Here is a 26302-nt window from a genome sequence, read left to right on the forward strand (position 1 = left end):
CAATTGTCCATGAAATCCTGTTCAGTTTCACTCTGAAGTTGCCATCATGGGTAAAGTTCTTCTGTGCAGGAGGTCTGCTCTTCTCAATTTCTTCTGCATCTGCTGGTGCCGGTTGACACCAGTTGGGGAAGACTGACTACAGATTTGTTCATCCCAGGGTAATGTCTTTCACATTTGTAACCTCAATATGAGATCAGTGCGATACGTTGGGTAAATAGTTTGTTTGCATTTTATGTCCAGAAGAATTCATATTTTTGTATCCCCTGGTATTTTTATTCCTCTAATCTCCTTCCAAAAAGGAGCTGTGCAGCTTTTTCTAACACAGCTGCCGCAAGTGTCTTTATGGATCTCCCAGCCTAAGGTGCATTGTATAAATAGTGCTTAACCCTCCTCTGTAAAGTAAAAAGTACCATCATGATGAATTCTGCCTGTACTGGATCTGAGATCCTGAATCCCAAGTCCACTTCCTAATCGTCATCGTTAATTGTCAGCTACAATATGTTGCTGGTGTGCCGTCATTGACAGATGACAAGTTTGTTTAGTCAAATATACATATACATGCATGTTTTTTCTGAAGTTTAAAACTTATGTCCCTATTACAGGCTCTAGTCAGCAATCCCAAAATAGAAGTTATAGATGGGAAATATGCTTTCAAACCTAAGTACAATTTGAAAGATAAAAAGGCTCTGCTCAGGCTCTTGGACAAGCATGACCAGCGGGGGCTGGGAGGAATCCTTCTGGAAGATATTGAGGAAGGACTGCCAAATGCACAGAAAGCCATAAAGGTAAGTAACACTTGTGACTCACAGTTCAATCTATTTGTCTTATCCAAGAGTAGGCTAGTGGGTGACTTGATCACAATGTGTAAGTACCTAGATGGGGAACAGAAATGTGGAAATAGAGGTCTCTTCAATCTAGCAGCCAAGGACATACCAAGACCTAATGGCTGGAAGTTGAATCTGGACACATTTAGATTAGAAATAAGGGGCACATGTTTAACAGCATGAATAATTAACCTTTGGAACAATTTACAAAGATTTGTTGTTCTCCATCACTGGAAATTTTAAAATCAAGTCAGGATTTTTTTCTAAAAGATTTGCTCTAGGTCATGCAGGAATTAATTCAGGAAGCCATGTGGCCTGTGTTATACAGGAGGTCAGACTTCACAGTGGTCCCTTCTGGTCTTAAAAATGTCTGAATCCGTGATTTTTTTTACATACTGTAATTTTACTTCAAGATACTGCAGTGACTTATTTCCATTCTCTGGTAAACTGTCATAGCAGTAACTGATTCACTTTCACAAAAGCAGACTTGGTGGAGTGAAATGCAAAGCCTATGTTAATCAATGAAACAGCCTTGCCTGTCTATTGTAGTGTGGCCAACCCTCCAGGAGGGGCCTGGAGTCTCCCAGAATCAGCATCCATCTCCCATTGACTATTGAAAGCAATCCAGGAGATTTTAACAGGCTATTTTAAGCAAATGACATTATGTTATGGGGGGCAAAAAAGAAAATCTCCCGGAATAGGTGCAGTCAGAGTTGGCAACCCTGGTATTGCCACGTAGCCTGATCCTGGTCAATAGGAATCGAGTACTCAACTCAGATCTGCTTTTTTCAGGCTCAGGCCCCTGATTAGTTACTAAGGCCTTGTCTACAAACAAACTTGCACCCATTTACCTTAAAGTGTTTTTAAATTGGTTCAGCTGAACCTGTGCAAATTTGTGTGTAGACACTCCTATTTTAGTTTAATTGTGGTTTATTTTGATTTAGCTTAATCTGGTTCCTTAATCCAGTATTATGCATTGTTCTCTATTAGCTGGTCCATAGAAAATAACAGCTTGATTCCAGCTAATTCTTTAGTTCTAGTGCTGGAAGTCAGTGCTGAAGGTCCTGGGGTTAAACAGAATAGAATTTTTTTTCCTTTTAAAAACATACATAGGAAATTACATACAAAACCTTATGTTAAAGAAATGTTTAGGCTGCAAAGTCAAAACTCAAAATGCCAAAATTAAGGTGGCCTGTGCAACCTCACTGCTGCCCATATGCAAATAGATTATGAGACAGTATGCAATCATGTAATTAAAGACTGTTTTTTCCCCAGGACCTTCCTTCATTCTTTGCAAAGGATGGGCCTGATCTAAGCATGAATCAGGGTTGTGTAGTGAATGAAGAAGTTGTTTGTATGACCCCTACCTTGTTTGTGGATAGAAGTTGGAAGATCTGTAGTGACTGAGGCAGGGGGTTGCAGGAAGAGAAAGGATACGGAGTGTCCGCCTGGAGAACTGGATTCATCCCTGACTCTGCCACAGAATTCCTGTGGTCTTGTGGGCAAGTCACTTATGCCAAACACTTCATACATGACCACTAATTATGAGTTTATAATTTTCTGGATGCCTTGCTTGAGACACCTGGGTCCTTATTTTCTGAAGTGCTGATCACTCACAACAGATGGCAGTTGAAATCAGTGGGAACTGTGGATGTTCAGCACCTCTCGCATCAGAGCAGTGTGGTCTGGAGGAGTGACCGTAATGCTGGGAGTCAAGAGACTTCTTCCACTGATTCACTCTGTGGCCTTGGGCAAATTACTTGCCTCTCTCTTTCAGTTTCCTTGTGTATAAAAGGGGATAGTGCTACTTTACTCTCCTATCAACTAGGAGTTCTGTTGACTGATTAGTTAATGTCTGAACGTGCTTAAGCAGAGAAATAGAAAATTACCTCCTACCTAGAAGTCCCTCATTTTACTAAATTCCTCCTGCAATATTTTCTAGTGCTCTCTGGGAAGTGGAGGACCAAGAACTCTGAGTTGAACTCCACTCCCTGTCTCCCTGTCTTTCAAATTGTTAAACGTTGTCTACCGAAGAATGTAAATCAGTGACCAATTCAAAATAAAATTCAGAGCCTTTAAAGCTACGTATTGATATGTCATCTCACGAATTATGTGTAAATACTGCCTGTATTCTAAAGATCAAGTCTTTTGGGGCGGTCTTCCAGAGCGTATTCTCACTTCTGAACAGTTTCCTGTGCAGGGACTTACTTCCTGACAAAGTGCTTGCCGACTCAGGAGTGTCTTTGTTACATCAGAACACACTGAAGATGAAAGCCCTTGTGTCACAGCTGCTGTTTGTTGAAAACCATTCTCCTTTCTCAGTGTTTCCCACAGAAGTTGCCACAAACATCCTGTGTAGTGTAGAATCTGATTAAATCTTTGCAGGCTCTGTCCTTGGAGTGCTTATATTGTTGTTTTTTTAATTGTACTGACTGCTGCTCTAGGATCAATTTTAAATTAAAGTTTTCATCCATCCAGATTCATCCTAGGTGTTTTCTCTTCTACTGAGGATCTTTCCCCCACCAGTGTGAACTTATTATTAACTGACTGTTCTCTTCTCTTGTTTTCACTGTTCTTGGTGACCTGCATAGTATTGCAAAATGTCCAGTTCTGTGGCATCCCTTACACGCTGCATCCTTTACTGGACTTTTTTTCCAACTGTGAATTGGTGTCTTACCACATCTTTCACAACTTTTCTATCGTTAGCTATTTATAAAGGTTCTTTGGTCTCCCACGCCCTAGTTGTGTACTGTTTTTACATTATGCACTTAATCCCATTGCTCCTTTCAATTTGTCCATCTCATCTTCACTTTGTCAAAGTTGTCAGACGTGGTGTCCATTTTGCTGCTAACATCTAAGTCTCATTGCTGTGTCCCTATAATTTCTTTCGTTCTCACTTTGTTAAAGCTTTCACTAATGCAAGATCTGGTAGGTGTATGGCAATACTCCAAAAAGAGCCTTTTTTTTTCTTTTCTTTTTTTTAAATGTACGTATCCTACTGTTACATTATCCAGGATACAATCTGGACTGTTGAACAGCTGTGTCCCCACAATTCTCGAACCTTGGGTGCCTCTTAAACTGCTTCTCTGTGAGAGCAACCACTCCTGGTCTGCACACACAGCCTCCAGCATTTAAATCACTCCCAGCTATACTGTACGAGAGCTATGACCAGCCACCCATGAATTACACTATGGACAACACCAGCAAACTCCCAGTCCCAGACTTCCCCCCAGAAATGTGTATCTTGTTCTGCCCAGCACCCTCGTGGACAGTACCAGCTCATATAAAGTCCATCATTTCATTAATAGAAAATGATATGCACAAATCTTATCTCAAATGGAGTTTCCCAAACACACACTGGTTTAGATAAAACAAGTCTATTAATTTCAGAAAGATAGATTTTAAGTGATTACAAGTAATGAGTCATAAAAGTCAGAATTGCTCACAAGAAAATAAAAGATAAAACACAATATCTAATTTAACAAGCTAAATGAATTCAAAGCAAAGGTTTCTCTCACCACATGTTTTATCGGTTTTACTGGCTGGATTTCTTTCAGCTAGGACCCCTCCGCTAGTTCAGAGTTAATTTCCTTGTTCTTCAGGTGTTGTTGATGCCAGGGGCAGAGAGAAAGGGAGGGATATTTTGGGGCATCTGTTCCCCTTTTCTTATAGTTCTCTTTTTCTTTGAAAATCCTTTCCACCTGAGGTTCAGGAAACAAAAGGTCTGTGGGGAAGGGAACCTCGAGCTATTTCTTTGCCAAAATGCTGATTTCTTGCTCTCACCCTTTTTCCTGCCGAAGAATGTCCACTTAACCAGGCGATAATCCATTTGATTTTGTTGACACCTGGCTGAGGCATTGGTTTGCCTTTTGTCTCTGAGGAACTGGTTTGTGGCTGCATTTCTAAACTTGGAACATGTCTCAGTAGTGTTATACAGTACAATCTTATAACTTTATGTACAATCTTTCCACACACATTTTACTAGGACAGGAATGATCAGCAAATTATGAGTTTTCAAGTCATACCTCACAAGGCATACTTTGTACAAAATCCATCATAGTCTTGTAAAAAGGGTGAACATAGGGATACAGACTGTCACACCTATACACACCCACATCCATATCATTTGAAAGCTTATGTTCTGTACATTTAGATGAGGTATGATGTGGAGCTGTCAAGTGGTGCAGTAAGCCTGTAGGCGAGGTGAAACAATGGTACCCAAAATGAGACAGTATCATTTTTTCATAGTTCCAGAAACACTGCAACAGGACTATGAATTTTCACTGTTTACATTAATTTCAACACCTTAATATTAGAGAGACAGAGTGGGTGGAGGAATATCTTTTATTGGATCAATTTCTGCTGGTGAGAGAGACAAGCTTTTGAGCTTACACAGATCTCTTCTTCTGTGTGGTTCAAAAGCTTGTCTCTCTCACTCGCAGAAGTTGGTCCAATAAAAGATATTACCTGACCCACCTTGTCTCTCTAATATCCTGGGACTGACATGGCTACAGCTACACTGCATACAACACCTTAATATGGTGTTTATTGGTCAAAGCTACCAAGTGACAAAGTATTAAAATATTTGTATTGGTTCTGTTTGTGCAAGTATTTTTTAGAAATGATGACGCTATTTAGCATGTGGCAAAAATGGCAAATATCAACGTTTTGCAGTATACTAACTCGAAATGTTTTCGCATCACATATTCTTAATTGTCAAAGTGGTTTACAAGTGATTATAATAGTTTTCTGTATTTTCAATTGAAATTTGCTGACCAGATGAGTCTCCCAGCAGCAGTAGATTCCATGCCCATAGTTCGTACGACGTAGGGGGTCAATATAAATGTACTTGAATTCCTAATGTAATGCTTCCCCATTCATAAGTTTGTATACATACAGTTTAGCATCTCGTCTGCCTGGTGGAAGGTTTTATTTTGTAATTGCCTATGCATGCAGTACTAGCCTTTGAAATGTTTTAGAAACTAGATTTTTAATTCAGTGACAGTTATGCACAGGTCAGTATTAGTATTAGAGATGGCAGTACACAGCTTCAGATTATGAATATGCAAAAGATATGAGAGAAAGAAGTGGCCTAATAAAAAATAGTGAAGACAAAGACAACAAACAAGTCCTTACTTCTGCACTGAAGACGGATGAAGAGCATGTTAACAGCTCTTACCAACCATGTCATCAACAATGTGACAAAACCCATTTGACCCTGAATCAGATCCAGAAGTGCTTATTGACATATCTGCTGGACTGCATGTAAGATCAGATGTTCAAGAGTCTGCTGAAAATAGCAGATGTTGGTGAAAAAGAAATGGAGAGATTTACCAGAAGTATACTTGATTCTGATGGTTCAGGTAGCTTCTTCAGCCTAGTCAAGAAATTGACATCAAAATATTTGTTGACATGGCCAAGAAAACCAAAATTATGTCTGGCAAGGGAGGGACAATCACAGCAGCTATCAGTCCAGAAATTGTGTTCTGCAGAGCCCTGTGCTTAGTAAGATGCAGAGATGATGTTTCAGTGGTAACTGTTCTTAGACACGGGTTCAACTGGGTGACTGTCCTTCTTGCATGTTGATGGAACAATGAGAGGAACAGACAACGCTGAATTAGGGCATCATCTTGAAGTTCAAGTTGAAAAAATCCATGAGCTAAGAGCATGCAACAAAGAAACCGCAGTGTGCATCAGAGATGCCATGGCTGTTAAACAATTGATGGCTGGAGACAAATTTCACATGTGATGAATTGGCTGCTGAGTACTTGAGGCAGGTCCTAAGAAGATTTGGCAAAGCTAATTCTGTAATCAAAGTCTTTGACAGATGTGACAACAGTAACACTGTGAAAACTGCAGAAAGACTGTATCAGACAGATGGTGGTAATGCTGTGGAATGTGGCTAATGGTGCCACATCGTTAATGTTGCTAGTGTTCCTGTTCTTGGAGCTCCCATGTCAGCTGCACGAGCAGACAGTGCAGCAGTTTGCTCAGCAGACCTCCATGTTATTCATAAGAAAGAGCACAGGCTCGGTTCGGTGGCGACGGTGCTTGGCCAGGTTTATTGTCAACAAAGCACAGTATCGGCACCCCATAGGAGCTACAGATATGCTAACATTTGTGCCCGTGACAGTGGTATTAGTTCAATCAGGACACCAGGGTCCTGTCCCCTAGACCAGCACAAAGATGCCCCTCTTATGACTTCTCCTTTTATGCACTGGTACAAACAAGTTACATATTACATTCCATATGCTTTTCATTATTATCCTGTACCTTGTACCTGCTAGTTTGAACAAAACCTCCACTTCCATTATCCTGTCATTCCCTCCTTATCTTACAAGGAATCTGTGTGCCCCTGTACCTTCTCCTAGGAATGTGTTTACACAATTACTTGAGAACTCTGGGTGTTCCTGTACTATCCCCTTAGGTCAGGAATGTGCTTACTTGGTGTTAACTAATACCTGGTGCATTGCTATTTTGCCAAGGCCAGGCCAGTTCTGGTTCACAGCCTTTGATTCATATGGTTAGTTATATCTACAGCTCCAGCAAGGCCTACAATATGTTCTAAGGTTTAATGCAAGAAATACCAGGTGATTGGTGGATGCCGTGAGCCTCCATGGAAAAAAATTCTAAACGTGGCATCCAACAAACAGTCGCTTGTAAATTTCCTATGTGAATATATGGTTCAAAATGCACCTGAGAGTGTGGGAGCACTCCCAGTGCACATTTGTTCTTGCTGGAGGCTTTTCCAGTGGCGAAGTTGCAAGGTCTGTCACCAGTAGAGGTGTTGAATCCCTGTACAGTATAGTACTCAAGAGGATGCAGACACAAGGGTGCTTCTGCGTGCTGTATGTGCCAGGTGGCTTTTGGGTCTCTTGACGCAGGTTCGTTTGACACCTTGGCAAGGGTTAGACTAGATGACCCTTGTGGTCCCTTCTAACCCTATGGTTCTATGATTCTATTCACCATAGTAATTAGATGCATAGTAATTAGATCACCTGATGCAGATGTTTTAGTCCTTGTTGTTAACTACTTTCTGAAAATGGAACAAATACATAACATGGATTGAAACAACTGCCATTACCAGCATAGCTGACAAGCATCCTTTTATAACTGTGCATGCAATTTGTGATACGCTCCTGATTCCTTCAACATACTTCCTGATGTATGTATGTTAACAGAATGTAACTCTGACTCATCCCTATTTTGGGCGGGGTGGGAATCTGTTGTTGCCAAAACAGAGGGATCTTACCACTTCAGAGATCTTGCCAAATTGGCAGAGTGTGATTGACAAGCCGCAATCTCTGCATCAAGGAAGTTGGTAGCAGTGCTATATAACTAGAGCTAGAGAGAAAAGGAGACTCGCGGAGACCTGAATTGCTCACACCACAATTCTAGCCATCAAAAAGGACAGGTCACTGGCCAAGCTCTCACTATGTGAGGACAGTTTGACGGGCCTGTCAAAAGAGCAAAGATTTGGACTTTGCACATAGGTAAACCAGACATTGGATCACCATTGCAACATGGACGGAAAAATATGGATGATGATCTACTTCCTGTATTCTTCAAGGGCTGCGTGGCATCTGAGCTGCTTACAAGACCTTATTTGTGCCTCTATCAGTAGGGATTGCTGCACAATCAACTGTCAGTAGTTAAAACAATTTTCCCTGCACAGTAGTCTGTGAGCTCAACCCTAAAAAAATAGGGTACCGTTTGGGTGGGCAAAATCTCTTCCTGCATTTTGAATAGCTCTATGTCAACAGATGATCAAAAGTTTATGGTGGGCCTTCCTGCAGAGTAGCTTAGTGGTACAGTAGAATCTCAGAGTTACGAACACCAGAGTTACAAACTGATCAGTCAACCACACACGTCATTTGGAACAGGAAGTACGCAATCAGGCAGCAGTAGAGACCCAAAAAAAAAAAAAAAAGCACTGTGTTAAATGTAAACTGTTAAATAAAGGGAAAGTTTAAAAAAATTTTTTTTGACAAAATAAGGAAACTGTTTCTGTGCTTGTTTCATTTAAATTAAGATGGTTAAAAGCAGCGTTTTTCTTCTGCATAGTAAAGCTTCAAAACTGCATTAAGTCAATGTTCTGTTGTAAACTTTTAAAGGACCAATCAAAACATTTTGTTCAGAGTTACGAACATTCCCATGGCATTCATAACTCTAGGGTTCTACTGTGGAATTAAGCCTGGGTTTTTTTTGCTAGCAGTCAAATTTTGAAAAAATTCTTAATATGAAGATTTTTTTTTTAATATAATGACTTAAAAGACAGTCACTTTGTGTTTTATTCAACACATTGTTCATTAGTAAGCAGAAAGGAGCATTTTGGTATCATAAGGACATCAATTTCAAATCTAAATCTACAGAATTAAACCATTCCTGCCATCTAAATACTACATAATGTAATAGAAATGTCTTTTCCAGGTTTTTTGAAGCTTTTTCAATGCTTCTAATGTTGTATGTTCTGCCATAACTACATATGACGAGTGACATATCAAGCCCACAATAATATAAAATGGATACATCACTAATAATCCAGCATTCAGCATTTGACCAGAAAGTCTGTGACATCCTGGCACCCCAATATTCACCACTATCATGTAATTAGGATATGTTTGTACAAAGTGTGCCTTGTGAGGTATCATTCTGAAAGTCTTGATCTGCTAGACTGTAATAGCTCATTGGATGGTACGTCCTGTCATCATCTATGAAGTTAGGAAGTTTGGCTAAGTATGTGTCACTGAAATGTATTGTGAGGTTGAAAACACCCACAAGCAGCTTTTCAGGTACAACAGTAAAAAGGCCAAGCAATGTGAATGGCTTATTGAGGAGAGGCACACAAGCACAAGGATTATCCCAGGAACCGTGTACAATAGAAAACTCTTAGAGGTAGCACTACACAGTGGGAACCGTTTGACCCAGGTCACAGCAAAAGAGCTTTCCAGCAAGTGGGAAGAAGATAAAAAAGGGGGACAATGACATCATGATGGTACCTCACTCTCCCTACAACAACAACACCTGGAAATACCTGAGGGGCAAGGACAGTGGGAAGTGATGGTCCCAGGCTGGAGGGCTTTTTAGCCTGTGTATGAAAACCTGGGAAAGCCAAAGCAGCTTGTGCCTTAAGAATCTGCCAGCCTGTTTATCACTCAGGGTGAGAATTTGCTAATATTTGTATCTGGCAAAAATCCATCCTGGCAAATGCTCCCAAAATCCCGTTCTTCTCATGGGTATAATTAAATGGAACCATTTGATTCAATCACAAAACTTTTTTAGCGTCAGGAAGATGAATTTGGAATTGTACCAAGTGAAACACACTAAGGCAATGAAAATAATCTGTACTTGGGGGATGCTTAATAAAATCCATGAAGTCATGTATTGTTAGTTTGGGCATAAGCCATTTTTGTCTGACAGAGAATAGATTAGCAAATAAATTTGCATTAGCATTTGAAGTGCATTAGGATGGTGGTTGTCAAATGCATCCAAGGGGCAACAATCTTTGGGGCAGAGGGCAAGGGATGTAATTTATATACCCTCACTGAGAGAGAGACAATGTGATGCACAGATCCAAAGCTGTCTCACCTTGGGATTACTTTGGGGAAGGTCACTCTATTGAGGTGGGGAATGGTTTGAAGGTCACCGTCCCTTGCAGAATTGTGGCTGAAAAGTTGCAATATTCTTTCCTTCTCAGGACTGAATCTTTTAAAAGTTCCTACATTTGTTTTTAATTTCTGGAAATGAGGTAGTTACATTGTCTTATATTGTTTCTTAATACTTTATCTGATGTACTATTTTTATCAAAATAGAAACCCATGTAAGCACACCAAGCTTGTACTCAGTTCTACTCTTTAATATCAGCCATAAGAAATGAGTCTGTCATTTGCTTAATTATAAGCTCTAGCTCTTACGGTGACCATATAAAATCGTATTGGTATCTCGGTCTCCTTTTCCTGCCAGGTACCCATGGTACGCGGCTAACTCCTGAGGCAAATACTCCTCATTCAGCCCCCAGGTGCATTTTGAGAGAGCGGTACAGAAACATGTTTTGAAGCCAATCTAATGCCACAATAACCCTCCAAAACTGATATTTCACTGCAAAGTGAGAGTTCATCTGACATGACATAATGTTAAAGGTTTTCCCCTGCTCCCTAGCTAATTGACACAGCAGAAAATTGGAGTATGTTCATTTTATAAATGGAAATACCAGAAATACACACTGGTAGTTTGACTTCTTTTTTTCTGTTTGGGTTTGAGGCTTTAGGGGACCAGATCACCTTTATTACTCGTCCTGATAAGAAAAAAATTCTTTTCTACAATGACAAGAGCTGTCAGTTTACAGTAGATGAAGGTAGGTGTGTTCTTTACAACTTTTTTACTTGTAATTGATTTGCACCTGTATTCCATTTGGTTTTTTTAAGCACCTGTGCATAAGTAATCTTTAGGTATTATGGTCTCTTAAAACACCTTGATTAATCAAAATGCTAAATAAATCCCAGTCTGTCTCAAATTGCATGTTTTGTTAAATCAACTGACCTAATAGATGATGAGGTGGGTTCACAGCCTTGGATAGCAAATCTCAGGTTTCAGGAGGGTCACATCCATCCTTCTTTCCTTATAGCTAGGTGGGAGGAGGATCTCAAAGCTTTTCTGTGTAAGCACAGGGTCAACATATGGAAGAGGTCAAATACTTAGATTATAAGTTCTTGGGATAGGGACTGTCTTTTTGTTCTGGGCTTGTACAGCGCCTAGCACAATAGGGTCCAGGTCCAGGACTGGGGCTCGTATGCATGACAGTAATGCAAATAAATAATAATAATACTATACTAGTGAACTCTTACATTGAAAACAGTAACTTACCCTGTAATCCCCAGCAAAAATCTTGTGGATGGCTTGTGCTCCTTTTTCACCACCCGATAGGCACAAAGGGAACAGAACAGGGCAGAGTATGAGCCGCAAAGTACGGATCTCGTTAGGCGAGCGGAATGGGGAACCATGAGCTAGGTACATGGGTATGAGCAGAGGGAGGGGGGGAAACAGGCAGGAGAGGGCAGAGTCAGGAGTTGTGCGGTGGAGGGATAGGAGCTGGGCATGAAGAGCAGAGGGCAGGGGACAGAATAAGGAGGTAGGGATAGGAGCAGAAGGGAACAGGGAGAGGGTGGGGGACTCAGGGATCAGAAGGGACAATAACTACTAGAGCACACTCCTCTCCAGAACACAAAACTGAACCCACGGTTCCTGAGGATTCCTTTGCTGTCTGGCAAATAGCTGGGATACCCAGTGGCGAAGTGTCTCCCCATTCTTTGCACTGAATGAGACAGGGTCCTGTGGGAAAAGTAGTGTGTGATCATGGAATTACAGACTGTATCCTAATGCATACACACAAGGGGACTGAACTAACTTTGCAGAGGTATACTTTCATATGATGTACCTGCCATAACGAAGTATAGCTCTGTGCAAGCTCGATAGCTTGTCTCTCTCACCCACAGACATTGGTACAGGAAAAGATGTTACCTCACCCACCTTGTCTCTCTAGTATCCTGGGACCAACACAGCTACAACAACACTACATACAGCAATTGTCAAAATAGCATTTGTTCTACTCTTGGCCACTTCAGGTGTCTTCTGGTACAGCAGAAGAAAAGGTTACATGTCAGATTTGCACCAGATGATGAAGATTAATTAAATTATGTTGAAAATTTATCTTCAGAGGAGCTATCCAACTAGTACAATAGTGCCTAAGATAACATCTTAAGGTAGAAGAAATGAAAACAGTTTTACACTGAAATTTGAATTTAATTTATTCACAGGACCATTAAAGCAATAAATAAAAATTAAATGTGTTGAGTAAATGTATAGTGAGCCATTCATTGATCTTTTAAGAGAATGCAGTGAGTGAAAATGCATATTATAGATTGATTCCTTGCAAGGTAAATTTACACTTTCAGTAGTAGCTTTATTCTGGGAAGAGATTTTAGAAGTTGCATCACCTCGGACATTAGAAAATTATAGCTCTCTCCAAATTTTGGTGAGTGAGTCTGAGACTTAAGTTCCATGTTTTCCTTTTTTTGTCTTTAAATTTTCAACCCAAACTATGCCTGGCAGGCAAAGATGTAAGCCTTTCAGCCTTGTCTACCATAGGGAATTCTCCTTTTCCCATCATTGCTAGCACTGTTCAGCTCCACCATTAGTTGGAAAACCTAGGGCAGGTTGCTCACTAATTTAAAATGAGCACGTGTCATCTAATCCTGTTCAAAAGATGTCTGTATGACCCAGTGCTTAAAACCCCAGCAGCCCATTTACACTAGGGATCCCAACGTAGAATCATAGAACCATAGGGTTAGAAGGGTTAGACATCTAGTCTAACCCAATGCCAAGATCTGGGATTTGTTGTGTCTAAACCATCCAAGACAGATGGCTAGCCAGCCTCCTTTTGAAAACTCCAGTGAAGGAGCTTCCATGACTTCCCTCGGCAGTCTGTTCCATTGTCCTTCCTACAGTTAGGAAGTTTTTCCTGAGATTTAATCTAAAGCTGCTACGTGGTAGTTTTAACCCATTGCCCCTTGTCCTGTCCTCTGTGGCAAGAGAGAATTTTTTCCTCCATCTTTTTTATGACAGCCTTTCAAATATTTGAAGACCACGATCATGTCACCCCTTAATCTCTTCTTTTCCAAACTAAATATACCCAGTGCCTCCAGCCTTTGTTCATATGACCTAGATTCCATCCCTTTGATCTCCTTTGTCACTTGCCTCTGGATCATTTCCAGTTTCTCCACATCCTTTCTATACATTGGTGACCAAAATTGGACATAGTACTCCAGCTGAAGCCTAACCAGTGCTGAGTAGAATGGTACTATCGCCTTTCGTGACTTTCATACTATACTTCTGTTGATGCAACCCAAAATTGTATTTGTGGTTTTTTTTTGGGGGGGGCAACAGCATCACATTGTTGACTCATGTTGAGATTGTGATCCACCACAACTCCCAGATCCTGCTCAGCGGTGCTGCTTCCAGGCCAGTTATGCCCAATCTGTATTTGTGCATTTGGTTTTTCTTCCCTAGGTGTAGCACCTTATATTTGTCTTTGTTGAATTTCATGTTATCATCTATAGCTCAGTTCTCCAATTTATCCAGATCCCTTTGCATTTTGGCTGTATTCTCAAAGTGTTTGCCACCCCTACTAGCTTTGTGTCATGCACAGATTTGATCAGTATGCTTTCCCTTCCTACATTCAGATCATTAATAAAGAAATTAAATAACACCAGACCCAGAACACATCATTGTGGAACTCCACTTGAGACCTACTTCCAATCTGATATCATTCCATTAATAGTTACTCATTGTTAGCAGTTGTTTAACCAATTATGTATCCCCTTATGCAGGTTCAGTAGAACAACCATTTTCTCCAGCTTACTTATGAGAATATCACTTGGGACTGTGTCAAAAGCCTTTTAAAGTCTAGATATATTATGTCCACTGCATTCACCATCCACCAAACCAGTTACCTTGTCAAAGAAGGAAATCAAGCTGGTTTGGCATTATTTGTTCTTAGTAAATCCATGCTGGGTGCTTGTGATCACCCCTTCGTTCTCCAGGTATTCACAAATTGAATGTTTTATACATTGATTTAGTAGCTTCTCAGGTATCCAGATCAGGCTGACTGGTCTGTAGTTCTCCGGCTCCTTCTTTTCCCCCTTTTTAAAGATGGGCACTATGTTAGCCCTTCCCCAGTCTTCCAGGAGCAATCCTGTTATCCATAAGTTGGCAGTATTGCCAGTAGCTCTGAGATTTCTTCAGCTAATTCCTTCAGCACTGTGGCATGAATAGGATCAGGCCCTGCTGACTTGAATTCATTCAACTTAGTCAAAAGATCTCAGACATTGCTAAGACCTCTATAGCTGAACTAGCGTGAGCTAGGGTGGAAAATTATCCCAACGTTTTCCAAATGAAGACAAGGCCTTATGTCTGCCAGTCGTTAGTTGTGTGGCTTGAGGAAATCCCTAGCGATATTTTTTGCCCAGATACTTTGCACCCAAGTGTCCTGAGAAAGTTGGCTGAGGCATCTCGAACATACTGATGTTCATTTTTAATAAGTCTTGGAATACCAGGGAAATTCCAGAAAACTAGAAGAGTGATACTGTTGTGCTAGTATTCAAAAAGGGCAAGCAGGATGACCTGGATAATTGTAGGCTGGTTACCCTGACATCAGTCCTGGCCAAAATAATGGAAAAGCTGATACATGATTCAACTGATAAAAGAATTAAAGGATAGGAATATTATTAATGCCAGTTCTATGGAAAATAAGTGTTGTCAAACAAACCTGATTTAATTCTTTGATGAGATCACAAGTTTGGTTGACAGAGATTTGTAAGTCTTTGGACTTAGTACCATGGACTGATTTGGTATTGTATAATGTAAACTATTTATAGAGTAACACTAAATGAATTAACAACTGGCTAGCTGGCAAATCTCAAAGAGCAGTTGTCAGTGGGGAATCATTATCAAATTGGGTGTTTCTAGTGCGGGCTGTTTCCTGACACTTCAATGTTTTCATCAATGATAATATAAAATATTAAATATATAAACATCAAATCTAAAATCACCGCTGAGAAAATTTGTAGATGACACAGAGATTGACAAAGTGGTAAAAAATGAGGAGCGCAGGCCAGCTAAGTTCCCTCTAAGCTGTGCGGCCACGCAGCCACCTGTTAAGCGCCACCGAGGTGCTCAGGGCTGCAGCGGACAGAGATGCCTCTCCTCAAGCCCCGGACTTGCCACAGCTCCCTGACCCAGCCCAGCCCTGGACCTGCTACGGCTGGGGGACAGACGCCCTGGCCCCGGCCCAGCCCAGCCACGAACCTGCCGCGGCTGAGGGACAGGCGCCCCTCTCCCGACCCAGCCCCGAACTTGCCGCGCCCGGGAGACGGGCGCCCCTCGCCCAGCCCAGATCTGCCACGGCCAGGGGAGAGGCACCTCTTCACCCCCCAGCCCAGGTGCTGCTGCAGGGGGAGAGTTGGGGGGGAGTCCTCTCTCCTCGCTGTAGCCCCAGGGAGCCCCACTGCACCCAAAACCTGTCATCTCCAGCCCCACCCCAGAGTCTGCACCCCCAGCTGGAGCCTTCAAAACCCCCCCTCACGCTTCCCCCACATCCAAACCCTCTGCCCCAGCCCTGAGCCCACACCCCCAGCCGGAGCCCTAACCACCACCACCCTGCACCCCAACCCTCTGCCCCAGCCCTAAGCCCCTCGTGCCTCACCGCACCCCCAGCTGGAGCTCTCACCCCCCCTCCCTCACCCAAACTCTCTGCCCCAGCCCTGAGCCCCTCATCCCCGGCCCCATCCCAGAGCCTGCACCCCTAGCTGGAGCCCTCACACACACCCCTGCACTCCAACCCTCTGCCCCAGCCCTGAGCCCCCTCCCACACTCCGAACCCCTCAGCCCCACCCCACTATATGAATTTTGTTATGTACACCAATACGGAGGTGATGTGTCACACACCACATCCATATCGGTGCACATAACAAAATTCATTCTACACATGGGTGGGAAAAATCAGATGGAACACTGCAGGACAGTCAGTATGGAGTGATCTGGATGGCTTAGTAAGCTGGGCCCATTCTGCATTTGGCTGTATTAAAATGCATTTCGTTTGAGTTATACATCTAGGATCAGGGAATTCAGGCCTTACCTATAGGATAGGAGACTGTATCCTAGAAAGCAGTGACTCTGAAAATGATTATAATGGACAAGCAACTCAACTTGAGTTCAGAGTGCCATGCTGTGGCAAAAAGGGCTAATGCGATCCTTGGATGTATAAGTAGAAGGGGCCATGAGTAGGAGAAGAGAGCTGATTTAACCTCTGTATAAGGCATTGATGAGACCAATGCTGCTTACAATTCTGGTGTACGCATTTAAAAGGGATGTTGAAAAGTTGGCAAGGGTGCTGAGAAGAGAGAAAAAATTATTCAAGGGCTGGAGAAAATGCCTCGCTGTGAGACACTTGAAAAACTCAGTCTGTTTGGTTTATCAAGCTTGAGAGCTGACTTAATTACAGTGAAGCGACCTTCCCTGGGACAAAATATCGGGTACTAAAGAGCTCCTTAATCTAGCAGAGAAAGAAAAAGCAAGAACCAATAGCTAGAAAGTAAAGCTGGACAAATTCAAATTGGACATAAGGCACAAATTTTAACAGTGATTAACCATTAGAACAAGCCACCCCGGTGAATCTCTTGATTTTTTTGAAATCAAGACTCAATGCCTTTCTAGAAGATATGCGTTAGCCAAACACAAGTTATTGGGCTCAGTACAGGAGTAACAGTGAAACTTTCTGCTCTGGTCTGTATTATACAGGTGGTCAGACTAGATGATCTAATGATTAAGGCTAAGCTTTTGTCATGGATATTTTTAGTAAAAGTCATAGGTCAAGGGCAATAAAGAAAAATTCATGGAAGTCATGACCTGTCCTTGACTTTAATTAAAAATATTTGTGACAAAATGGGGATCTGAAGGTGGGAAAGCTGTGTGCATGGCTAGGAGCTCCGAGGGCCTTCACTGCGGGTTGGGTGTCAGAGCTCCAAGGTCCCCCACCAGCCATGGTTGGGAGCTGCGGGGGACCCCGGGGTACTCCTGCTGCCCGCAACTCTGGGGGTCCCCCTGCCACCCGTGACGGCCTGGAACTGTGGGGTGCCCCCACCGGGAGCTGTGGGGTACTCCCAGCTGCTGCAGGCTGAAGTCACAGAGGTCACTGGAAGTCATGGATTCTGTGACTTTTGCGACCTCTGTGACTAAATCGTAGCCTTACTAATGATCCCTTCTGGCCTTAAACTCTATGAATCTCATTCCTGTACTCATGGCTGTAGAGGGCTTGAGGGCTAGAATTAGTGAAATTAGAGAAAAGACTTGGGAGTGACTCCCTCCACCCACTCAGGCCTATATGCTATCCATGTGTAAAGAACTATGCATGTATTGAGCTGAGCCTGTTGCTCCTTGCCTAAGGGAGTGAGAGAAACAAGGCTTGGTTTCAAGGAGAATTGGTTGGAATGGATACAGTTCTCCTGGATGGATACAATTCTCCCTTTCTCCATCTGGCATGTTGGAAATACTGTTAAACCAGTGCTGGGTGTGGCCATGATGCTTCTGAAATGAAAACTTTCTAATCTTTTACTTACACTCTAAATACCTTGAACACTTCTTTCCAGCACCGAGAAGTTCCATACGTTCGGTACTTCAGCCTAGAGCAAAGGCATGGCCACGCTTCACAGTGATGTACAGCATATGACACCATTTTTTTAAATGTACGGGCTGAGCAGTTTTCTGTAAAATATGCTTTTTACTGAGATCAGTTATCTAGTGCTGAATTTATTCCCCTTTTTAGATCACATGACCCTCCCAATAGGTGGTGGCAGTGTTTCCTGACAAAAGTTGTTTAACTGGTAGGGGGAAGATAGTTTAAAACTAGTTGAGATCCTGTGATGTCTGACAATTAGACATTTAAAATGTATGATAAATGGACCAGTACTGAAATTACGATTTTATGTCAAGTTGTAGTACAAAGTGGCATTTCTTACTTTGATCTGCAGGTGGCAGCATAACCCCATATTTTCATTCACACAAAAATGGCATGTCTGTCCTGCCCTCCACTCTGCATGGCTGGGAGTGGGTAGAGCTTATTAGCCAATCATGCTATGATATTGTGAAACCTGTAGAAGAGAGTGCTTCTTCTTGGGGCCATCTCTTGGCCAGAGACTGCCCCAGAGTATCCTCAAGTGTATTGACTATGGTTCTTCTCAGTGTTAAGAGAATCTGTTAAGGGATCAACAAAAATTGTTTGCATACATGGTTGCTTAAGACAGGTTTCACTCTGCTTACCATCATATTTCAGCTAATTATGTATGTCAGTAGTCTTGGTGTTATAAACAAAAAAACCACAAAAAAAACCCTGAAATGTTGGCTTACTCAGCCTGAGCTAGCAGGTGATTAACTTTTTGAATAGTTAATTGTTGAATAGTTTATCCTGGAATGTGGACTCAGTACTCCTGGATGCACTGTTGTACAAAACGATGTTCTACAATTTTGAATCTACATTGTGTTCTCAATGGCTTCTTAGAGACCATCAGTAGAAGTGAAGGATTTCAAATATGTTTTGAACAAGTTTTTCTACATCACTTTCCCTGATTGTTTGGATAAACTAGTGAATTATTGCAATTTTTGGGTGGTGCAGAAGTCTTACCTAAATTACCCTCTCCACTGTACCACCCTGGGGCAATTTGTATTATTAAATGACCTTCATAAAAGGGGGGACGTGATTAGCCAAAGAAGGTTGAGACTGCATGTGTTCCTTTTTAATTTCCTGAGTAATTAATCAATTCTTTCTAAAATATAGAAAAAAAGGTTTGTAAAAGCAATGGCAAATTTCAGGCTCTGCAGCTAAGCTAAGTATTTGTACTTTTGCGGAGGGTGTTAAAGCCCTTCTCCTTTGATCTCATGTCTCAATGCACTGGGCGAACGCTGAAAAGCTAGTATAGTCATACACTTATTAAAGAAATTGAATACATTTAAGAAATTGCTGCCCCTATAGAACATCCTTTCACGTTTGAGTGTAGTGTAGGTGGTATTGATTTTAGTACTTTTAGGGATTGTCTTCTTAAATATCTGTGAAGAGATTTCTATCAACGCTGGAAGTGCTGTTACGTTTCAAAATGCAAATACATGTGGGATTGGTAGGGCCCTTCATTTTTGTTTTTCCTACTGAAAACTTCTGAAAATTTTCCAGATTTTAAAAAACCTAATATTCAGGTTTTGCCCAATTTAACCTGAATTTTAAAAGAACAAGAACACCTCAGACCTGGCTCTGCTCTCACAGTTTCCAGTTGCTAGCTGTTACAGCTGCAAAATTGGGGAGCAAGATGGTTCTATACCAGTAAAACAGCATGGCTTGTTTTTTTCAGGTCTGGTTGTGTTTAGTGTAATTTCTGGCGGTGCATTGGTTCCTTGTTCCCTGACTAGACAGTGAATATATTTCTTGTATCCACTTGGTGACACCCTAAATCCAAATTGTTAGCGTATATGGGCCTAGAGAGGGATGATAGCTGTGTACTCATTCTCTGCTTTACTCATGTAAGTTCAGAACTAAACCAATCCATTGGTGTCTGCTGTTTGCAGTAAAATGCATGCTTGTGAACTCTGACTGTCCTAAATAGTTCTGGTGTAATTCTGAGATGCTTTGGTGCTAATGTTCACCTGCAAACAAACATGAAAATAAGTAGCCTGATGCAAATATCCAGTTCAAACAATATCTCTGTATGCAGTTAGATTTATGAAGCAATGTTGTTTTAAAAGGAGTTGCGGGATATTACATAACTAGTCTGCAAAAGCGGATTCATTTATTCATTATCTGTTTGCATGCAATGTCAATTTTTGCTTTACAGTTGACTTCTAATTGTTAATATTCTTCTTGGTCATCTGCTTTAAAAAGATGGGTATGAAGTTATAACCACGGTATAAAAAAATAGAGACATGAATTATCATGGTTAGAAATGAACCATAGGTACCAACTTTTTCTTTTGATCTTTGGAACATCAGAAGTTGTCTATTTTCCAGTGTTAATTTTTCACTTTGTTCTTGAAAAGATTGTACAATATGATTAACTGTTCATCCTCTCCCTGGCATCCTTATACACCAGAATCCATCACTGAGCACAACTGTTAGTAGGTTGTGTACTTGTACTCTTGTCTATGCAACGTGAGCTCTGATAAGGAGACAAATGATTTGTATTCATTATAAAGCACTGTAGAAATAATATTACATTTTCATGTAAAAGTTTTAGCATTTTGGCTATAGAGTATGTATCACATAAATGATAAAAGCAGTTGATCCACATATATGCAACCATGTACTGAATAGCCTCGAAAAGCAATGTAGCATACCATAACCAAGCTCTCAGTGTATTTAACTGGGATTTATTCTATATACTTATTACATGCATTTCTAAACTGCCTATCACCCTAGAATGTGGACATGATAGAAATAAGTGATTTTAGGAAACTGTTTCTCACAAATTATAGAGTAGTACTTTGCTTTCCTGTTCATATCATTCAGCACCACTTTTCTAATGAGACCAGGTTGTGGTACCAAACAGCCAAGGTACCAGTTGTCATGGGAATCGGACAATAGGAAACATCCAGAGACTCATCTTACCTCATGTCCTAAAAGAGTTAGGATTCTCACCCATAATAGGCTTGTATTGAGAATTCGGTTGAATTCCAGAAATGAATGCCTATAACTGACATCATCAGATCCTCACTAGTTAAGTTATGGGGATCAGGAGATCATGTCTTCTGAGGAACTGTCCCACACACAGGTTGCTAAGTCAATAGAGGAGGTTTTGGAACAAATGGATAGATTAAGCAGTAATAAGTCAGGGCCAGATAGTATTCACCCAAGAGTTCTGAAGGAACTCAAATATGAAATTGCAGAACTATTAAGTGTGGTATGTAACCTACCACTTAAATCCGCTTCTGTACCAGATGACTGGTGTAGAGCTAATGTGACACCAATTGTTTAAAAATGCTCCAGAGCCGATCCTGGCAATTACAGGTTGCTAAGTCTAACTTCAGCACCAGGCAAATTAGTTGAAACTAATTAGTTTCAACAGAGTTATCAGACATATAGATGAACAAGATTTGTTGCGGGGGAGTTAACATGACTTTTGTAAAGAACTCTTGCCTCACCAATCTATTAAAATTCTTTGAGGGGAATCAACAAACATATAGAAAAGGGTGATCCAGTGGATATAGTGTACTTGGACTTTCAGAAAGCCTTTGACAAGGTCCCTCAACAAAGGCTTTTAAGCAAAATAAGCAGTCAGGGGATAAGAGGGAAGGTCCTCTCAGGTCCTCAATAACCAGCTAAAAGATAGGAAACAAAGGGTAGGAGTAAAGCGTCAGTTTTCAGAATGGAGAAGGGTAAATAGTGGGGTCCCTGAGGGATCTGTAGTGGGAGCATCATTGACCAGTGGAAGAGGCTCATAGACATAGGAGACGGGACCCTTTCCAGGAGATGGACCTAGACTATGGAAGTCATTCTTGCAAAAAATAAGTGACCTTGGATCTTGCCTACAGTCTGGGAAAGAAGGGAGAGAGGATTTCCATTTTAATTAATTGGGAGGTGCGTAGGTACAACTTGTGAGGGCTGTAAAAAGTACAGTCATCAACTTCAGCCTCCAATATGACAGTGATTGCTGCTTTGAAAAAAATACATGGAAGAAATGAGAGAAATTTTACTGCAGTGGATTTTCAGGGCAGTGTCAGAAATGACTTTTTCCAGATAAACCAGTCCATTTGTGGTGGGGTTCTTCATCCCACTGACAGAAAGGAGGATTGCTTTAAATTTAATCTGATTATGCTACAAGCCCAGTCGTCATGGGTGACGTGACCAGAAACACAGTTATTTTGTATTGTTAAAACTCCTTATCTTTGTTTTGTGGAAAGCTTAAAATAGTTCCTTTTTTACTGGTGGGGGAAAGAAAGAAAACTGATAGTGAGGAGTGTGATGTAGTCTTTTAACAGAAACGTTAATGTTTCATAACTGAATTTATAAAGTGCTGTAAGCCTTTTTTCCCCAAAGCAACTGTGTTCTGGAGTTAAACAAAGTAAGTGCAAATGGAGCCAGTGTGTCTGAAGCAGGTAATGTCACTGGGTGTTTACCAGCATCAAGGTTTTAAACCACACTGCATAAAATAACTTCTTGAGGGCATATGAGCTGCAGTTGTTTTGACAACTGTATATTAATTGTATCTGGAAAGTCAAAAAATCTAGTTTTGCACAGCATTGTGTGCTTTGTGTTTTATTTATGGTTTGTTAGCCAAACCTGCTGACAGGGTATATCTAACTTAATGCCCATGGAATGAAGGGAGGTGGGATTGTACCAGTCGCTTCGTGGATAAGGCATTCCAGAGAATCTATGAAACTTTACAATGATGCAGTGTTTTCAGTGTGGATGACAGCTGCTCCAATTAAGACTTTGCTCCTCTGTTCTTTTTTTCCTGCTTCCAGGGTTCTTAGGTAGCTTTTCTCTCTTTAACACAGGAAGGACTTTAGAAATCCATTAACTGTATGGCATTGTTTATACGATAGTGGTAATATCATCCAGCAGATTGATGCAGTAAATGTCTCAAATCTTCAATCAATTAGAGTAGGAGGCTGACAAGTCTCCTGTGATAATGGCAGCCGAATCTCAGAAAATTAAGTTGCTGTCTCTGGCTGGAGTTAATGGGTGATCAGGATATTTTGAACTGAGGTTTGTAAAGCACATTGAAGATCTAAAGAGCTGCATACGTGCCAAGCAAAAGATAAAATCACTGAGTTAATATCAAAATGTTGTGTTGCTTGCAGAGTGCTCCTCACTGGCCAGACTCTGGGGTGTAGTCAGCACAGAAGTCAGTTTCAACTGACCTTTATAATTTAACATCTTTTCTCTCAAAAATCCAGCTGGCATTTTCGGAGTGGCTAACTGAGTGCTCGTTCTGTGATGCTACTCCTACTGTGGTTTGCAATCAGACTTCTGGTATCCGTGTTGTCATAGAATGATGTGGAGGAGTGTTGAGCAGTTGATGTTTGTATAGTCATATTGTCCCTGAATGGGATGGTTTTTTACCTATGCATCATTCGCCAGACTATGGACTGAGTGCTTTGTTTGGCATTTTAGAATTTCAGAAGCTGTGGAGGAGCATTCCTGTGGATTCTATGGATGAGGAGAAAATAGAAGAGTATCTGAAACGACAGGGTATTTCTTCCATGCAGGAAGCTGGACCAAAGAAAATAGTAAGAGTTATAAATCACAGATCTTTCAAATGGGTCTTTTCCTCAGCTCCCACGAGATTAGTTCCAATGGAAAAGAATCAGTGAAATGGGATGGCGCATATGCACAATTACTCTGTGTCACTCTTGCACTATTGGACCTAAAGATTTCTTCTATAGCACTATGACCTCCTACAGCTTTTACGAGTTCATGTTTAGGTTGGTGTAATCCACAAGGCATCAAGGAGGAGTGGGAACAGTAAAAAGCCACTTCAGATTTACAAGTTGCTTTTTCTTAAGCTGTACCATCCAGTCGTGGGGTGGTGAAATCAATTAAAATGGTGGGAAGAAGGTTTTTTCCCCCAGCTAGCCAACTTAAGTATTGATACAAAGCATGTAGCCAACCCCACCACAAAGGCTGGGGATCGAATACAAGTGTTTTTGTGTGGAGATCAAAACATAGCTATGACCTCTACATAAAGGCCCTGTTGACCTTAAAATAGGCTTTTGACATTAATTCATATGTAGCGTATTACATCTCTGTTGTCCTATCTTAGACCTCAGACTCTCAACCCTTCTGTGGAATTATTTTTAATGTGGTAGTGAAGAAAGAATTTGTCCCTGGTTCTTGTTCATCTCCACACTAGATATTTTGGTGCCTGTCAACACATAGCTGTTGCCACAGGTTCATACCAGTCCCTTGGGGTGTTAAATATAAACTCATTGGGAATAATCAGTGTTGCCACTGGCCATATCTTGTGTAGATGTATAGAGCATATATAATATTTTCTGTGCAGTGTACAGTATATTCTGTATCGACACATTGACTCTGCTATGGTGCTCAAAACAGAGAGCGGAATATTCCATACAGCCAGTACTCACTGAAAATATTTAAAACAAGTGACATTTTGTAAAAGTTGAGAGCAAGAATACCGTCACTTATTTCTAGAAATAATATGCTGCTCTCCCCACCGGAGCACTGTTTTACTACAACATTTCAGACTTCAGTGAATAATGTTGAATTCTGTAAGGAGGTCAGATCCTTGTACACCTGGGTGGCAGCCTTGTGATTACTGTTCCCTTCTCCTTTTAGGCTCCTATTCAGAGGAGGAAGAAACCTGCTTCTCAGAAGAAACGGCGGTTTAAGACTCACAATGACCATTTGGCTGGAGTACTGAAGGATTACTCAGATGTTGTTCCTGGCAAGCAGTGAAGTTTGGTTCTGGAAGAAACATGCTTTTTTACACAGGCCCTTTGCCGCTGGAGTTCAATGTCTGCTTAAGGACTGACTGACTGTATATAGTAATGTGGTGTGTCCCCATCCCTGCAACTGTCAAGATGAAACAGTTCTGTTTAAGAGCACGTACAAATTACCAAATGTAGAGTTTTATTTTAATTTAATTAGCTAACGAGAACTGTGACTTCGTAAGAGGTCTAAATGGACAGCCACTTGCCACTAGGGGGTAAAAGATGCAGAGCATGTAAAGCTAGAGTTCCTGGTAAATGCTTCACTGTGCTTCTCAATGATTTAAAGGGGATTTTTCTTCTATTGCTTTAGAGTGGATTTGCAGGTAGAAGTGAATACAATATTCATTTTATTTGTTCCAAGAGAACATACAACATCATTGCAGAAGCATTTGTTTAAAGAGGCAAGCGCATTCACAGTTTGTATATTTCTTCTTTGCTTTGGCATTGAGCTTTAATGAAAGTTGATGTTGTCTGAGGCTTTGGCATGGAAATACACCACCAGAATTCCTACCAGGCTGCGTGCTGGAAATGTGGCTGCAACCTCACAGTGCTAATCAGAAATTGCCCTTGGGATATTGCTGATGACATGTAGTGGATGCACATGCATTGCACAATTCTGTGATATGGGTTAAAAGGATCAGACAATAAATAAAATGACAATGTGTTACTAAAGGACAGGTTTTTTTAAAATAATAAAGCCTATAAAACTGATGTCGGTACATTTCTTCTTCAGAGACCAACTGAATTAAGGGATAACCAGCATCTGTTGTGAAGTCACATTTTCCTTCACAAGTGGAAGAATAGGAGTTTTTGAGTTAAAAAATCCAAAGTATTGGTTCAGTTTTCATTGTTTTGGGCTATGCCTTTTATTTTTCGTCTTGGAAAAAAAATAACACCCAAATGTAAATATGTAAAAGATTCTATATGTATGTGTTTACTCCTGTGAAACTTACCAGTGGGATATATACAATTTGGCTAACTTATAATGAATGGGAGGGCAATTAACACTAATCTGTTTTTTTATGGAATCACAAGTGAGTGGCAGATGCCCTGCACCTTAGGGGATAGTAGTCACTCTTCTCAAAGTTAAACAGTGAGGATGACAGACAGGGTGGACTGATTGAAATCAAAACAGCTTAAATCACTGATCTAAATCAGCAAGCAGTAAACCTTAATTTAACTCATCAGTTTTAATTGTGTTTTGCATTTGTATTTTTTAGTTATTTTCCTAAAGAAAGGTTGATTCTTGTTGGTTGGTAACTGGTGAAACATATTATTTGTAACTAAACATAGCCTTTACACAAATGTGAGGCTGCTTCTTGCTAACCCAGAAGTTCTATACACATTGCACAAGAAATCCTACGCCATTGACATTGTTTGTCCTCTCCACTGTAATAGAGTACATGGCCGCCTTCCTTTTACACGTTTATT

The 26302-nt window shown here is 41.0% G+C and overlaps 1 protein-coding gene across 2 annotated transcripts in view; it reads left to right on the forward strand.

Moving 5' to 3' along the window:
* GTF2E2 (general transcription factor IIE subunit 2) overlaps positions 1 to 25582 on the forward strand; it is a 61514-nt gene extending 35932 nt beyond the window's left edge. For both annotated transcript variants that reach the window (XM_073340328.1, XM_073340329.1), the window contains exons 5-8: positions 603 to 785; positions 11085 to 11178; positions 23532 to 23647; positions 24717 to 25582. In XM_073340328.1, the coding sequence (XP_073196429.1) occupies positions 603 to 785; positions 11085 to 11178; positions 23532 to 23647; positions 24717 to 24836 (513 nt within the window). In that variant the 3' untranslated portion in view covers positions 24837 to 25582. The remainder of the gene's footprint in view (positions 1 to 602; positions 786 to 11084; positions 11179 to 23531; positions 23648 to 24716) is intronic.
* Positions 25583 to 26302: the final 720 nt, after the last annotated feature.

Source organism: Lepidochelys kempii, chromosome 4, assembly GCF_965140265.1.
Source record: "Lepidochelys kempii isolate rLepKem1 chromosome 4, rLepKem1.hap2, whole genome shotgun sequence".
Classification (NCBI taxonomy): Eukaryota; Metazoa; Chordata; order Testudines; family Cheloniidae; genus Lepidochelys; species Lepidochelys kempii.